This window comes from Antechinus flavipes, chromosome 4 (genome assembly GCF_016432865.1).
Source record: "Antechinus flavipes isolate AdamAnt ecotype Samford, QLD, Australia chromosome 4, AdamAnt_v2, whole genome shotgun sequence".
In the NCBI taxonomy this organism is placed as follows: Eukaryota; Metazoa; Chordata; class Mammalia; order Dasyuromorphia; family Dasyuridae; genus Antechinus; species Antechinus flavipes.
The window spans coordinates 316,346,946-316,364,341 of NC_067401.1; the positions used below are offsets into that span (position 1 = coordinate 316,346,946).

At 32.2% G+C, this 17,396-nt stretch overlaps 1 protein-coding gene across 1 annotated transcript in view; it reads right to left on the reverse strand.

The window, feature by feature from the left end:
- Window positions 1–17,396, reverse strand: part of MOXD1 (monooxygenase DBH like 1) — a 113,063-nt gene that overhangs the window by 67,133 nt on the left and 28,534 nt on the right. The window contains exons 2-4 of the mRNA XM_051997756.1: window positions 11,100–11,246; window positions 7,237–7,404; window positions 7,016–7,099 (exon numbers count right to left, since the gene is read on the reverse strand). Of these exons, the coding sequence (XP_051853716.1) occupies window positions 7,016–7,099; window positions 7,237–7,404; window positions 11,100–11,246 (399 nt within the window). The remainder of the gene's footprint in view (window positions 1–7,015; window positions 7,100–7,236; window positions 7,405–11,099; window positions 11,247–17,396) is intronic.

Consider the following 17,396-nt stretch of genomic DNA (forward strand, 5'->3'; position numbering starts at 1 on the left):
AAAAGAGGTTGGAGTCATATTATGAAGGGTTCCAAATGCTAATCAGTGATTATATTTTAGCAGAGTAAATAAGGACTCAATGGCGCTTTTTGAATTAGTGGATTAATTTATCTTGTTAAATTTCTTGATTTAAGATTATGTTTTCTCTGCATCATGGAGAATTCACTGGAGAGGGGAGAGACAAAAAAGTAAAATCAATTATGGAATTGATTACAGTAATGTATAAAAAGTAGTCATTTGAGTGGAGAGAAGAAACCTATATAAGAAATGTTGTTCATATACAAATAATAAAACTTAGCAAGTGAAAAGTAATTAATTGGGGATGAGAGTGGATGAAGAATTGAGACCAACTACAAAGTTTTTCACACTTAGTTGGGTGACTATTGAAATAGGAATGGAACAGCAGAAAGACTGCTGATTCTACAAGTCTATTTCTGACACTCATCACCTATGTGCTCTTGATCAAGTCATTTAAAATCTCTGAGTCTCAGTTTCCTCATCTATAAAAAGAAGAAGTTGGACAACATGGTTTCTGAGGTCCATTTCAGCACTAGATCTACAATTCTAAAAAATATGTTTTATATTAATTCAACTTTTATTACATTAAAAAAGACACATGAAGATAATAGTCCCACTGTACCAGAACTCTATCTGGATTATTACATGTCATTTGAAAGACCACAATTTAGAAATCAATGTTGATAAACTGGAGAATATCCATAAAACAACAAGAATGTTGAAAGGCCCTGAGCACCTGTAATATAAAAATTAGTGTAGAAGCTTATAATGTTTATCTTGAAGAAAGGACATAGTGAAAATTTGATGGCAGCCTTTCTAAATATTTGAAATATTGCAATGTGGAAGAAGAATTCAATATTCTGTTTGGCCCCACTTGACAGAATTATTAGTAAAGGGTAGAAATTGATAAAAAAAAAAAAGGCAAATTTAGGGTTAATATAAATAAATAAATAGATAAATAAGTATGATCCTCCAGAGATCTAGTCCAGATGGTACATTTTGGCACTCTAATTATGGGACCTCCAGAAAGCACACTACATCTGGTGCATAAACATGGGGCTCTAGGTGAGGCCCTACACTCAGCAGCTCAATTAACACAATTGACAAGTTCAGTGGAGAAGTTCCAATGACCCAGAAATAGAATGAGTACAAAAACAAGCAACTGGGAAAATTTGGTAAAGGCTAAACTAATCACTTTCAGGTTTTTCAGCTGAAATGGGGCAAATAATAAGAAAAGAGCCTCCCCCATCCCAGGAAAACATGAAACATGTGTAGCTAGGTTAATAGAGAAACAAGGTTTGTTTGTTACTGGCCTCTTAAATATATTAGAGTGACATTTCTCCTTGGCTCTCTAAGGAAGAAAAATTAGAGCCAGAGATGTGGGAACTACTGGGAGAGCAACTAATTGAATGTTACAAAGCTATGGGTACTGATTCAATTCCTGAGGAAACATTCCTTGTATACAATACAATACAAATTGGCTTTAAAGAATCCCACAAGTTTTAAAACAAGGAAAGATTTTAATGTAGACAGCTCACAAGGAGGATATTACTGACAACTTACCTGGAAGGCATGGCCAGTTGGGCAGGAAAAAAGTTAAGTATCTTAAGGATAGTGCTGATGAGCTTATGGGGTGTGGTGCTTCTTACTTTCACAGCTCAGGTTCATTTCCATTTACACTAAGCGCCCTTAGGGCATTCCCCATTTCCTGACCCTCCTCCCTTAACTCTGTCTTTGTGGGGGGAGGGAAGAGGAGGAGTGGGAGGGGCAGTGACACCATTAGCACCGCCCATACAGCAGTTTTGCCCACCCTCCATGTCATCATTACAAGAGGCATTAATTAAAGCTAAAGAGGAAGGACAAGATACATCTGGTTTGAGAACAGATGCATACCCTGTGATTGAAGAGCTTGACTCTTCAGGTCAAGTCAGAAGGAAGTGGAAAGGAGGAAGAGAAGGAGGAAAAATAATTGTAGTCATCATATAGCTTTGCTACAGGAAACTTATTCTGTTTGCTAACTCTTATGACAAAATAACAACAACAACAACATGGATGTTAAAGTAGTATTAAAAATACTTCAGAGGCAGCTAGTTGGTGCAATGGATAAAGCACCAGCCCTGAAGTCAGGGGGACCTGAGTTCAAATCTGGCCTTAGACACTTAACACTTCCTAGCTGTGTGACCCTGGGCAAGTCACTTAACCCCAATTCCCTCAACAACAAAAACAACAAAATACTCCCATATAAAAATTTTCAGTGGTGATGTGAAACAGTTTGATGTAAAATAGAGTGAAGATAAAGTAATGATCTACCCTAAAAAACAGAAATAGCAAATAGAATATATTTATAAACACAGTTACAAGAGGCAGCTAGGTAATACAGTAGATAGAGCACCAGATCTTCTGTCAAAGGGAACTCAGTTAAATCCAGTCTCAGACACTTAACTAGCTATGTGACCCTGGGGAAGTCATTTAACCCCAAATGCCTTTTTAAAAAATTACAATTATATTAAGAAGCAATGCAATTAGGAAAGCAAATATTAGAAAACTTCTACAGAGTGAATGAAAATAGACAAAAGTATTCCCCTGGACTGTTAGTATCCTTGAGGGAACAAAAATATTTTGCATTAGGCTGTACTATAAGTTGCTCTAAGTCTTAGCCTCAGAGTATGCTAGTGGTCTGGGCAATGATGACTACATATCACAAAGCCAATGGCAGATACATCCTTCCCAATACCTTCTGAGACACTTGCTATTAGCATTCAGGAAGCCCTGATAAATAAACTTCAAACTGTTTACAAATTTATTGGATATTGGAAGAGAAAAAACATGAAAACATGAAAAAATGAACTCTAAGCACCCTGAAGATACAAGGAACCTTAGAGATAATTTGAGCTAACACTTTTTCTTTATAGATGAGAAATCTCAGTTTTGGAAAAGATAGATTACTAGTTATAGAAATTAGTAAAAGTGTGTGTGTGTGTGTGTGTGTGTGTGTAGGAGGCTAGAAATTTAATTCTCCTGACTTTCAGTTAAGTATTTTTATTACTCTTCTAAATTGCTCAAAATAAGAGAAAAAAAAAAACAGGAAATCTTAAAATTCATGGTTTTAGGAATTAAACTTGATGTACATAATATGAATAAGGACTGGATTTGTGGTTTCACTAGTAGAAGGAATTCTAGAGTGATGAAATTTGCTGTATCAATTCAGATTATCACAAAATAGTGTTTTAGAAAATTGATTAGAAAACCAGACAAACTGCCTAGAATCACACCATCAGTATAAATCAGAGGCAACACTTGAACCCAAGATATCTCAGCTTCTAGATCAGTTCATTTGCCACTATGTTATGCTGTCTCTCAGTTCTTAGAAAATAAATGCTTTATCCATAAGGAAGGAAGTAAAATATCTTGGGAAGAAAAAAAAAAAACTGCTATGCCAAAAAAAAAAAAATGTAAAGAGATTCCCAAAGATATAATTCTCCCAGTTGTCAAGAAATACATCCTTTGTCTGACACTGGGAAAACAAATTTCCCAGAATTCATAGATTTGAAGACTAAAGGGTTTACACATTTCTTGAAACAGAAATATACCAACCCAGCTGACATTTCAGAAATACAAAAGTGAAGTTGTGAACGAATCCAACCATTCTGGAGAGCAATCTGGAATTATGCCCAAAAAGTTGTCAAATTGTGCATACCCTTTGATCCAGCAATGTTTCTATTAGGCTTATATCCCAAAGAAATGCTAAAGAAGGGAAAGGGACCTGTATGTGCCAAAATGTTTGTAGCAGCCCTGTTTGTAGTGGCTAGAAACTGGAAAATGAATGGATGCCCATCAATTGGAGAATGGCTGGGTAAATTGTGGTATATGAATGTTATGGAATATTATTGTTCTGTAAGAAATGACCAGCAGGATGAATACAGAGAAACTTGGAGAGACTTACATGAACTGATGCTAAGTGAAATGAGCAGAACCAGGAGATCATTATACACTTCGACAACGATATTGTATGAGGACATATTTTGATGGAAGTGGATTTCTTTGACAAAGAGACCTAACTAAGTTTCAATTGATAAATGACGGACAGAAGCAGCTACACCCAAAGAAAGAACACTGGGAAACAAATGTGAACTATCTGCATTTTTGTTTTTCTTCCTGGGTTATTTTTACCTTCTGAATCCAATTCTCCCTGTGCAATAAGAGAACTGTTCGGTTCTGCAAACATATATTTTATCTAGGATATACTGTAACATATCTAACATATATAAAACTGCTTTCCATCTAGGGGAGGGGGTGGAGGGAGGAAGGGGAAAAATCGGAACAGAAATGAGTGCAAGGGATAATGTTGTAAAAAAATTACCCTGGCATGGATTCTGTCAATATAAAGTAATTATTAAATAAAAATTAAAAAAAAAAAAGAAATACAAAAGTGTGTTAATGTGGGGAAATTCAGTAGATAGCACCCTGTTTAAAAATGGAAAATTGTCATTCAAAGAGAAAACTGGACTAGAATTTCTTTTTGACATATTGGTATTAAAAGTGAGATAGGAATAGTACATGAAAACAGATCTATATGAGTGGATATTTCATAGCTTTTCAATTATCTGGCTTAGTAAACATTTCTTAGATAACCAATTTTGGTGATGTTACCGTTGGATTTGTTTAGATTTCTGCCAACTTAAACAGTCCACATTTCTATAATTCAGGGAAATATAGAGACACAATAAAATCTAACTTGGTGTTAAATAATGTACCCTGCTCTATTGTAGTGAAAATAGTACAACAAATCCCTTGAGATTTTAGTTGCCAATCATGATTGTCATGGTTGTGGTAATGATGTTATTACTTTTCCATATAGCACCTTATAAATTACAAACCATTTTTATTATATCTCTGTAAGATAAGTAGGACAAAATTTTCTTATCCTTAATTTACAGATGAAGAAACTTAAATTAATAGAAGTTATTGCTTTTTTTTTCATTGTCACTCAAGTATTAAGATTCAGGAATCTTCTGAATATAACTAAAGTTTGTTTTTTTCAATCACACCACATTATAACCATGGTATGCAATTTGACATATTTCATAATCTCTGAAATATTATCTCAAACCTCACATGTTTGCTTTCCAAAAGCAATACTCAATTCTTTAAATGTCCCAAAATCAGAGAACTAAAAACTGAATAAAATCCCCATTTTTTTCTTTCTCCAGTGAAGAAAAGGCAACTTAATAGTTATAGAGAGACCAGTAGAGAAAAACTTCATCATAGAGCTATGAACTATACATAGTTGACACAATAAAAGTATTTATGTTGAATTGAATAAAATATATGGTTTCCTGAAAAAGATTTTTTATGCTTCCTGAGGGCAAGAATTGTCATGATACTCTTTTGTATTCTCATTGCTCACATAAGATATTCACTAATATATACCCTATTGAAAAAGAGAATGCCATTTCCATAGCTGATGAATCAACTAAGGAATAAAAAGTACCAGACAGAATAAAAGGTCTCTTGATTTACTAACTATATAACCTTGGGCCATTTAACATTTTGGTGCTTCCATTTTTTTCATCTGTAAACTAACTGGTTTTAACTAGATAATTTCTTTAAAATCAAGCCTGTAGCAAGTGCTTAACCCTTCTACTCAGAATTGGGAGAGTTATGTTTAAGGGATAACAAGGAGGCCAGGATCATGGAATCACAGATTAGGTAAAGGGGAGTAAAGTATAAAATGATTAGAAATTTAGGAAGAATTCAGGTCCCAAAGGGCTTTAAAAGTCTAAGGATTTTCTTTTTAGTCTTAGAAGTAATAGGGAGCCAATGAAGTTTATTGAATAGAGGAGAAATATGCTCAGATTTCAGATTTAGAAACATCCATTTTGACAAATGGTATTGGGAAGAAATAAGGCTGGCAGGTCAGATAGCAAGCTATTGCAATAGAGATGATGAGAATCTGCACCAAAATTGTTACAGTGCCAGAGGAAAGAGCGTCTATAAGAGCCAATATTATTTAAGTAGAAAAGATAGAACTTGGCAACTGATTGGATATGACTGGGGATAGGAGAGATAGAGAGAAGTTGAGGATGACAAATAAGGTTTTCCACTTGTATTCTATGTTGCATTGTTGTTGTTTCACAAATGTTAATTTTGTTTCTCAACTATATCAAGAATAATGATGAGAATGATAAATAATAATAGGACATATAGTTTTTTTAAGCTTTGCAAAATTCTCTTATATATATGTCTATGTGTGTGTGTCTGTGTGTGTGTGTGTGTATGCATGAATGTCTATATAATTTGATAATTGTGATTCTTTATCCTCCTTGGTGGCTAACACCATGCTGGATACTGCTTAAACAGAATTTGTTCAATGATTGTTTACTTAGCTGCGACCTTCTTGAATGGAATGTACTGGAAAATATCCATGTTCTACTTCAAGCTGACATCATTGTTACCTTACCTGATAAAAAGATTTATTTTCCATTATTAAAAACAAAACATGCACGTACACATACAAACATATAGACACTCTGCTACTCTTTTTCCTTGGAAAACATTTTATGTCTTTTATTTAAGAGCACGACCTATAAATATAAAAAATATTTAAAATGACATCATTTTCTAAGATTTACTAAATTTGGTGAAATTTAAACCAGTGATTATTTGACTAAATTATTTATTACCCTGATCTATGATTCAAAATCACATGATTCACTCATCTGTGACAAATTAAAATCTCTTTTCTGTTTATTTGGTATCCTGAAAAGGAGATTAGATGTGGAGTCAGAAGACCTAAATGCATGGATCTGCCATCTTTCTGCAATAAATCCAGACCAATAATTTAATATACCTGGATTTTTAGAAAATAAGAAACTAAGACCAGATGATCCCTAACATCCCAACTAACTTGAAATACATGAGTCAATAACACTTGCTTAAAAACAGAAAATCATCACATATCAGCAGACCACATTTAATCTGTGAATAGTTTCCCTACCTTTATCACATGTTGTTTTTCTTGGAAAACAGGTATCTTAAACATTTGGCACCAATATGTCGTGCCTTTATTTGGAATCGGCACCTGTCTTAATAGAAGGGAAGGAAAATATGAAAGTCAGACAACTTTGCCATGTAAGCAAAAGCAATTGATTTAGGAAATGCTCTTCATTCCATCAAAACTTTCATTTTAATGTAATATATAACCCCAAAGAGACTTACGTTTTTATTTGTCAAGTCAAAATATGGTAAGTCTGTGGGCAAGATGTTGGTTTTCTCTGGATTCAACAATTTTAGACTCTTGGTTCCCCGATTAGATCCATGGTATTTAGGACCTGATTCACTGATATCTTCATGGTGATAAGCCCATATCACTCTCACTGTGCTTTCCTAAATTAAAATTTCATCTTATGAAAAGGAGATTCAGACAAACCCTTTCCTTAGAGCATAGCTGATTTAATAAATAAAAACTTTTACAAAACAGGATATATAAATAAAGGGTAATTATTTATTACTCTTTAATAATATAGGTTAACAATAAGTAATAAAGGGTAAAAGCATAAATTCATTTTTAATGCCAATATTATAAAAGTAAATAATTTTGAAGACTTTTATAAACTGAAAACAAGTGAAATGAGCAGAACCAGAAAAATAATTTGTGTAATAACAATAACATTATAAAGATGAAAAACTTTGAAAGCTATAAGAACTCTGAACAATGTATTAATCAGTTATGATTCCAGGGTATGATGAAGCACATTATTCGCCTTCTGACCAGTAGGGAATGGATTCTAAGTGCAAATATCATGGCTAATGAGAGAATTTGTTTTGTTTGAATTTGCATATCTGTTTTACAGAATTTGTTTTTCTTTTCTTTTTTAAATGAAGTGAAAGTAGGATAGAGAGAAAATACATTTCTGTTCATTAAAAAAAAATTCTCATTTTAATTAAAAAAAAAAAACATTAGTCTTATAGAGTTGGATATGACAATGAGATATCTGACAATTTGTCCAGGGTTATATAGTTATGTAAAAAAGGTGAAAATGGAACTCAGATATTTCTGGCTTCCAGACCAGTTATCTGTTCGTTACTTCTTAAAAGATGATGCAAATAATCCCAAAATAGAGTACTATAGCAATTGCCCCATGTCATTGATTTGAGGAAAAAGACAAAACTAAAAATTTTGGTATAACTACCACCAAGCATACAACTTTTTGAATTGGGAAGTACATGGACCATATATTTGCTTAATATAACATGTAATTGATTAATTTGGGAAGGAAAAAACATAAAAATCACACTTCATTTCAGGACCTCTATCTATCTTCACAATAAAAAGCTCACATAATATAAAGTTCTAGATACGTTTCTAAATCTACAAAGTATTCATTGATAGAATATAAATGGAACCATAAATGTGATGTTGATTTATTGGTATCTATATATAATCAGAATAGCTATGCTTAGAGTGTCAGGTTTGTAGTCAGAAAGACTTATCTTCCTGAGTTCAAATCTGATCTCAGATATTTATATCTGTGTGAACCTGGACAAGTCACTTATCCCTGTTTGCCTCAGTTTCCCCATCTATAAAATGATATGGAGAAGGAAATGGCACACTACTCCAGTATCTTTGCAAAGAACATCCCAAGTATGATCATGAAAAGTAGGATATGACTGAAAAATAGGAATAGTAACAAAAATGTAGAATCATTTTTGTAATAAAGGAAATTCTACTAGTTTGAATATTTGTGATTTGAGATGGTCTGGTAAGATCAAATAAGTATGCTGTTTTGAACCAGCCAGGCTGGCTAAAGAAAAAAAGCATGTACTTGGACCACCCACACATGTTTATATTGCTACTGCCAGCTGCTTTGTCATAACAGTTTTGAAAAGAAATCCAAAAGTAAAGCTTTTTCCTTTAAAATCTTAACTGTATTTCTTTCCTCACAAAATAGGATTACTGTGACTATAATTTCAATATTAGACAATGGTTTCATTCTATAGTTCATGAAAGTAATACTGACTACTTAGATGTTTTTGTTTTTGTTTGATTCTAATCAGAATCATATCAAAACATAATTATCATATTAATATTTTAATTTACTAAATTTACTAAATTTATTTTACTAATTTACTAAATGAAAGAAATATGTTGTTCTTTGATATAGCAGTTAGATGTTCATAACCAGATTGATGAATTTGGGGGAGCAAAGCAACTCTTAAAATTTTATAGATGGGGGCAGCTAGATGGTGTAATGGATAGCACACCAGCCCTGAAATCAGAAGAACCTGAGTTCAAATCCAGACTCAGAAGCTTAACACTTCCTAGCTGGGTGACTCTGGGCAAGTCATTTAACCCCAACTGCCTCAAAAAAAAAAAAAAAAAAAAAAAAGAATGGATGAATTGTTATCAATGTTGGTAGAGGGAGTAGCAAACTAATGAAAAACATTTTTTTTTTCCTGAGGCAATTGGGATTAAGTGACTTGCCCAGGATCACATAGCTAGGAAATATTAAGTGTCTAAGATCAAATTTGAACTCAAGTTCTCCAGACTTCAGAACTGGTACTCTACCCACTATTCCCTAGCTGCCCTGAAAACAATGATCTTAAAAAAATGTAGGGATGGAATTAATTCCAATATACCATGTAGTGTTTTCTAAAGTATCACATAACTTGTCTTTTAAGTCAAAGATTCTTCAAATTTAGACTGTGATCTTGTTTGGTTTTTATTTAGAATTCTGATAATTGTATTTCAATATACACAAAAAAGTTTAAGAATCTAAGTATTTCAATTGTACATCTCTGCAAAGTTTAAATTATTTCATTCATTTTAATGATATAGAACCCAATTTTTAAAAAATCATCTTAAGGAAGGTAGGTGGTTCAATGGAAGAGCACCAGACCTGAAGTCAGGAGGACCTGAGTTAAAATCTGGTCTCATGCACTTAATACTTTCTGGCTGTGTGACCCTGGGCAAGTCACTTAACCCTTGCCCAGGGTTTTTGCCTCAGCAAAAAAAAAATCATTTCTAAGGGTGGAAAGTAGTTATCAATTTAAATATGAATCTTTGAAAGTATTCTTTATTTAATCACATGATAATTCTTTCTCTGCAAGAGAATTATTTCTATGACTTTTATATGCAAGCAAAGCTTGATTCTTAAAGAACATGCTAGAATAAACTGAACTACTGAACTACTGCAGGTCTTATCAAGCTAAGAAGATTTCCACTAACAACCTTTCAGTAAATGACATGTTCATGACCAGCCTAGCTAAATGTGCAGATATATATAATCAGAAATTTGTCTACCAGGTGGATAATGATGTTTTATATACAATGACTCATAAAGACCTTCTATTGCAACTTGGAGGGGTTTTGATTTATGTTAATTTTAATGAAATAAAAACAACATATTTGTGAAGTATTAAAATTATTTTGTTACCCGCTTCATTATCTCTAAAATTCTGATCCTATATTTATTTTAAATCACAGAAAGGTATATTAAAATTTCAGCTTTCACTGACTGTATAACATTTTTGAAACAGATATATTGATGTTTTCTTTTAAGAAATGTCTGTACGATAGCTGAAAGACTCACAGATGTTTTAGAGTGGATTTCTAAATACCTTTGATCTTTTCTTATCCATTATAAAAAAAAACTGAGAATAGATATATTCCACAAAGCAAGGTGACTTTGTTTTATAATTCTTTAAAAATTGCATAGAGGAGTAACTATAGATTATTTTACTATCTGAAGTTGATTATATAATTTATTTACAAAATAAAAGGAAAGCTGATATTAGTTTTGTGTTCATTTAACAAATAAATCTATTTCCATATTTTTCTTAATTATTGCTCATGTCATTCCTATAACATTATCTTTCAGATGAAATATATTAAATCAGGTGAAGGCATCAAATTCTATAAAACATTATTTTTTAAAAATGTATATATAAACTAAATGTGATGTTGTCTTCAAAATTCATATGTAGGGATGTGATGCTCCCAACTATAACATTAGATTAATTTCAATGATGCCCATATATATATATATATATACAGAAATTCAGATTTTAAACCTTCTTACCGTTATGGTCTTATCGTTTATGTCACAAGTATGTAGCTCCCTGGTAAATTCAATTACAGTGTGTGTGCTATTTTGCATGGCATACTCTAGATGATAATCCTGTTGAGGATCCTTCTTTAATTCTCTATTTATATCTGTAAAATAATCCTGCAGAAAATACAGAAAAGAAAAAAAATCTGATTATTATGACCTCAGAAATGAATTGAACTCAAGAAAGTTTATAGGACCTACTCTAATTCTGGTTCTTAGCAAAAATCTTCAAATGACACTTTTGTTTTGGCTCTTTCCAGAGATAAAGTCAAAGGATTTTACTTTAGAGATCATCTTCATATGGAAAAGGAAACTAAATTAAAAAGAAGTTTCAAACTCAAATAGTTACAATAGTAAACAGCAAAACCAATATTAAAACCCAAATCTCATTATTTTGAAAGACTTGTTTGCAGTGTAACACTGTGCAACAGAATTGAAAGAAAATCATCTATCCACCACTCTCACAGAAGATATAACCTTATGTAAAGACAGAGTCCTTGCTACTGCAGGTTTATGACAACACTCTGTGATCCCATTCTTTTCTATTCTGAGATTTGTTATTATGAGATGTCACTCTACACAGCAGCTGGAATCATGCAAATTAAGAGTAGATATATGAATAAGTTAGGGCATCATCTCAGAATACTAGATTTTGGAGAGTTTCATAGTCTAATACTAATTAATTCCAACAACAATAAAAATCATGACAATAACTATCATTTATTTATATAGGTCTTTAAGGTTCACAAGTATTTACCTTACAAAATTTGCTCAATTTTTAAAACTACAAGTTTTATATTTCTGCAAGATATGCCTGTTTCTTTATGTCTCCAATTAATAGTGCTAGTGTTCATTGATCATTTTAGTGACTTACAGGACATAAAAAATCTACTAAATGAACTAATAATCTGAATTTATAGCAAAAATAACTTTAATTAAAAATTACATACATATTTATATGTGTCTATTGGATAGTAAAAAAGAGGTAAGTATTGAATGATGGCATTTACAATAATTTTTACTAATATGTAAATTGCCTTTCTAAAAGTACTTCACTAAATAATTTTGATGCTCTGCAAAATAGAAACAAGTATTGGAAAAAGACTTGAATCTGTCTGTGGCCATCATACTCGGATATCTAGTAATCATTCCAGAATTTTGAAACAAAGTGGTCATATGATATTTTTATTTATTTTTCTTGCTTCTTCAACATACTTCAAGGCAATATTTTTATTTATTACGCTGTTCTTTTTAATATGCTGCTTCTGAAGATTATAATATCTACATTTGATACTTTAATAGGAAGACATTTAGTTCCATATCTTGTTCAGGTTATAGAATATTATAATTTAAATAATCTGTGTACCCAATTTGTCCAACTTCTTTTGTTTTACAGATGAGGAAAGTAAAATCCTAAGAGGTTTCTTGACTTGCTCACAATCACACAGAGAGTAAGTTGTAAAGTTTCAATCATGTGTCAAAAGATCATACATAGAGCTAGAAGTAATCACTGAAACCATCTGGCCTACCCACATCTACTGTAGGTAAGGAACTGAGGCTAAGAGAAATGAGATTTATTTAAAATTACACAGCAAAAGCAAAATTCGAACTCAGCTCCTCCTGACCCAAAGGCTTTGATTCTAAATTTAATAGTCATTATATTATGCTATATTCCCTCTTTTATTTCACTGAGAACTTGTGCTTATCCTGCACCGAACTGATATAAAACATGGAACCTTTATATATCCTACCTGTAGGCATGTTTAGAAATATATGTGGAACAATCAAATTAAAACAACTCTGAAGCCCTACCTTTGACTTCTTAGATAGGCAAAATTGACCAAAAAAATTTAAAAAGAAAGAAAAGAAAACAAAAATTGTTTAAGATACTGCAGCTTAACAGACACGTTAACTTACTATTGATAAAGCAGTGTCTTGGTCCTGACATTATGAAAAGCAATGTGGAAATACACTCCAAAATTCACTTAAATCATGCATGCTATTTGGTCCAGTTATGTCACTATTATTCTTCACATGCTTGGGATAGTTAGAGGGATGTCTGCTCCAAGCATGTGAAGACTCCCTCCAATGGGATGTACAAATAAGAACAACATATTCCAACAGCAATGAAGGCAGCTGATGCTGTGGAGGGCAAAAAGCTTGGTCACTGAAAATGCTAATGTCATCCACTGCTTCCTGAGCCACTGCCAGTCACCTTTACTTTTGTCTTGTCATTGGAATTTTGTGATTCTGAAAAAGAGAGAGAGGCTAATGACTTTGAATAGTTCTGCCTCACTTAAATTCAATTCACAAGCAAGTCAAGATCTCACCCTTATCATGTCATTGCTATTCTTTGAAAATGAAGGATGAATAATAGTCACTACTAGGTACATGCTATAAAGAACTCTAAGACAGTAAGGCTCTATATATCCAAAATTACAAATAGTGGCACTCTTTGTTACAGGAAAGCATTGGAAATAAAGTAGGTATTTGAATTGATAAGCAAATTTTGCTATAAGAATGGATTAGAACATTATTATACTACAAGAAATGACAAACAAGATAAATTTGAGGATAGTTATATTATTTGATGCAGAATGAATTGAGAAGGATCAGGAGAAAAACTTCTGTAATAACTATGGCATGGTAAAGTCAGTTAAAAAATTATTGCATGACTATTACGTGCTAATCACTGTGCTACATTATAGAGATACAAATACAAAATTAAAAAAAAAAAAAAAAAGGTAAGTCTTTCCCTTAAGGAACTTATGATCTAATTGGGGAAGATGACATAGAAAAGGAAACTAAAGGGCAGGGAGTTGGGAAATAATATCTGATACTAGGAAATGATGGAAAATTCTACAGAAATCCAAAAATAGTTTAACCATTAAGGAGAAAAAGTGAAACCTGTGAGGAAAACCAAGGAGAAACTCATGTCCCTGCCACCCAGGCAAAGGGTTACATCAGAAGGGCAGAAAATATAGAGGAAATGTGAATATCAGGCAGATACAATTTTACAGGATGATGAGGCTTTTTAGTGATGAGTTTTCCAGAGAAAGAGGGCATGATAGAGCCAAAGGAATAAAAAAAGTAAAGCATTTGCTTTTCCTAGCTAAAGAAAAACATCTTAGAAAATCTTAGAAACTGTGATCAACGCAATGATCAATTACCTCTCCAGAGGATTGATGATGATTTTTGATACTCACCACTTAGCAGAGAAGAAGGAAGTATGGAAAGCAGATTGAGATACACTTATTTAGAAAAGAAAAATGTATGGGTTTGTTTTGCTTGGTCATGCTTATTTCTTACAAGGGAGGATTTATTTAATGGGGTTAGGAGGAATTTGGGAAGTTCTAGGAATAGTGATAGCAAAAAGAAAAGAGGATTAGTTTAGCATTGTAAAAGCACAGAAAAGAAAAGAAGGAGGTTGGCAAAAAAACAGACAAGCAGGATGGATTTTAAATATCCATGATAAATTTATTATGTTCTTTTTAAAAATGAAAACTGTACATAATAAGGATATGTGGCATCATATCACATACAGTTTTCTTTTACTGTTCCATATGTATGAAAATGTTTATGTTTGTTTATTATTGATAAGTTCAGAATAACAAGTAATTGAAAAAAATTGTGGAATTAATTAAGCAACAATAAGCTTTATAATTCATTTGCCCTATTTGTATACCTTCCCACAAAACTCACAAGGTTAATTTGTTCTGTGACTCAGTAACCAATTAGAACAATAGTTCATGAGCCCACCAATAGATTTACTTTTACCAAATAGCTAGACACATTAGTTCAGAGTCAAATATATTTAATCAAATAGCAAATAAGGTTTAAAAATTCCTTTAACTCATGCAAATATAGTGTACATTACACTACAGCATTCCATGGCACCATTGAAGGAGATACCTATATAGAAAAAGTCACATGTGGCCAAGTCACATGTGTGGAAGGCACACACAGAGGGTAAAGTGTGACCAAGACTTACACATTACTAGGGTAATTCATGCCTCAAATTATTTAGAGATGCCTCTGTTAATTAGAAATGTTATTAGATGCTGTCTGTGGGCAAGATTTTTCCATTAGGAAACACTTTCCATACTCTAAAATTTTGTTCCTGTTGGATGTTTCCAGTGGTTTCATGGATACCTGACTTTTTTCTAGTGCTGTCTGCTAGACTTCAAGTATCTATTCTCTTTAGGACTATGTGCTGGTCTATTTAATCAGAGAAAAGTGGTTAAAAAATATCCTTATTAGCAGAAAGAAATATGGCTCTTTTAGGGTATAGCCAAGGACTATCAAATAACATCAGTAACCAAAAAGACAAGAAATTCCAGGACTCATTCTCCACCTTTTTTTTTTTCTTCACATCCCTGCAAGTCTACAAGCAACAACAACAAAAAGAAAAAAAAATTACCATTTTGTGTTAAATTATGCTGTTCTATCACGAACTTTTTTGGTCTCTATATTGTATTAAAAATACAAAGTTTTTTTTTGTTTGTTTTTTTGCTTTATTTAGCATTCAACAAATAATAGATACATAGGGGTATAAGTATGGATGTCCTGGCAACATTTAACTCTCAAAAAAACTATGTAAGTATTTTCTCCATCATTTTTAAGTCTAGATAATTAACAAAAACAATAAATGAAAACCTTAAATCATTGATTTAAAAGAATACATACATTGATTAGTAAATAATAGTAATAACAAAATCCTAAGAATAATAAATTAAATCTTTTCAAGGGAAAAAAAGAAAAGGAAATAATACATTTTGCAGATAAATGAACAGGGTTGGTAAGAGAGAAATGATTTAGGTGGTAGTGGTTACTTCAAGTACAGGTTAGATAGTCTATTTAATATATACTATAATCCTATAATTTAATATATAATATAATCCTATTTAAGATAATAATTTAAATAGGATCCACATTGGGTAGACTTTGAACTAAATTACTTAAAAGATTCTTCCACTTCTAATATTTTGTGACTTGTCCAATATCACACAGCCAATATATGTCAGAAGAAGTAAACCCAAGTTTTGCATTTGAAGTTAGCAGCCTATACCAGGCTACCTTTCATAACTTAATTTAGTCTTATTAAATTTAAATTTGTTAGCTTCTGCCCATGGCTTCACTTTTCAAATCTATTTTCTAATTGTTTGATTCAACTGAATAGACATTTAATAAATATCTACAATATTAGGTAGTTGCTAGGCGTCAGAGAAACAAAAGCAAATCATCCTTGTCTTTAAAGGTTCTTAATTCTTCTCTTAGTTACCTATCACTTAAAATGATGGTAAATATACTATAAGTATACCATCTATGCTTATATCAAAATTTCTGATGCTAAAAAATATTAAGCTGAACCCAGGCACTATCATCATTAATTATTAGTTCAGTAGCTATACCTTCTATGAATTTGACTCTAAGATGCTTTAAGATGTTTTGTCTTTAAGAGCCCAAAGGACCAGGATATTGAGATTACTGTGGCTATGATTCATGAACTGTTAAAACTAGAAGAAAAATTGAAGGTCATAACCCAATCCTCTCATTTTACAAATTAGTAATCTGCAGTTCCTAAAGATAAAGTGATTTATCCAATATCACATAGTAAATTAGTGTCTGTGGGGCTCAGAATTCTAAGTTCTTCTTTCAGTGATCCAAATAAAATCCAGATATCCAAAATATGTATATTTTGGCAACAGGTCTAAATAGTCACTAGACAATTTTATCAGCTTTACTACTTTTTATTAAAACTTTTCTACTTTGTTTTTTTTTTCCCCCTAGGACTTCTAGCATCTTGTCACTATCTATGCTCCTAAGAATTTAAGTACCTATAATGACCAAAGAAAGCATTTATTGTACTTGAATATTCACTGTAGAGCGTTTTCTGTAATGTGACCTATAAAAGATTCTTTGTCTAGAATAGAGGGTAGTGCTTGACTAGTTTGGTTGAAGAGTCCTCCTCAGTTCACTCTCTGCAAACAGCTGAGAGTTCAACATCTAAAAAGACAGAAGTCAATTATTTGAAAAACACTATAATTGCTTAACTATCAATCAGGAACAGTGGGGGTCCAAGGAGAAAGATCATTACTAAAAATAGCTGATTCCTCATTACTTAATGAAAAAATTGTGTTAAGGTTAGATCTAAAAATTTTGTGTAACAAGTACCAAATAATAAATTCCATGTTTGTCTTGTTTTCAATTAATTTGAAGATTATTGTGTAGATACTACTTCACTTTTCCCATGAACCCAGGATATTT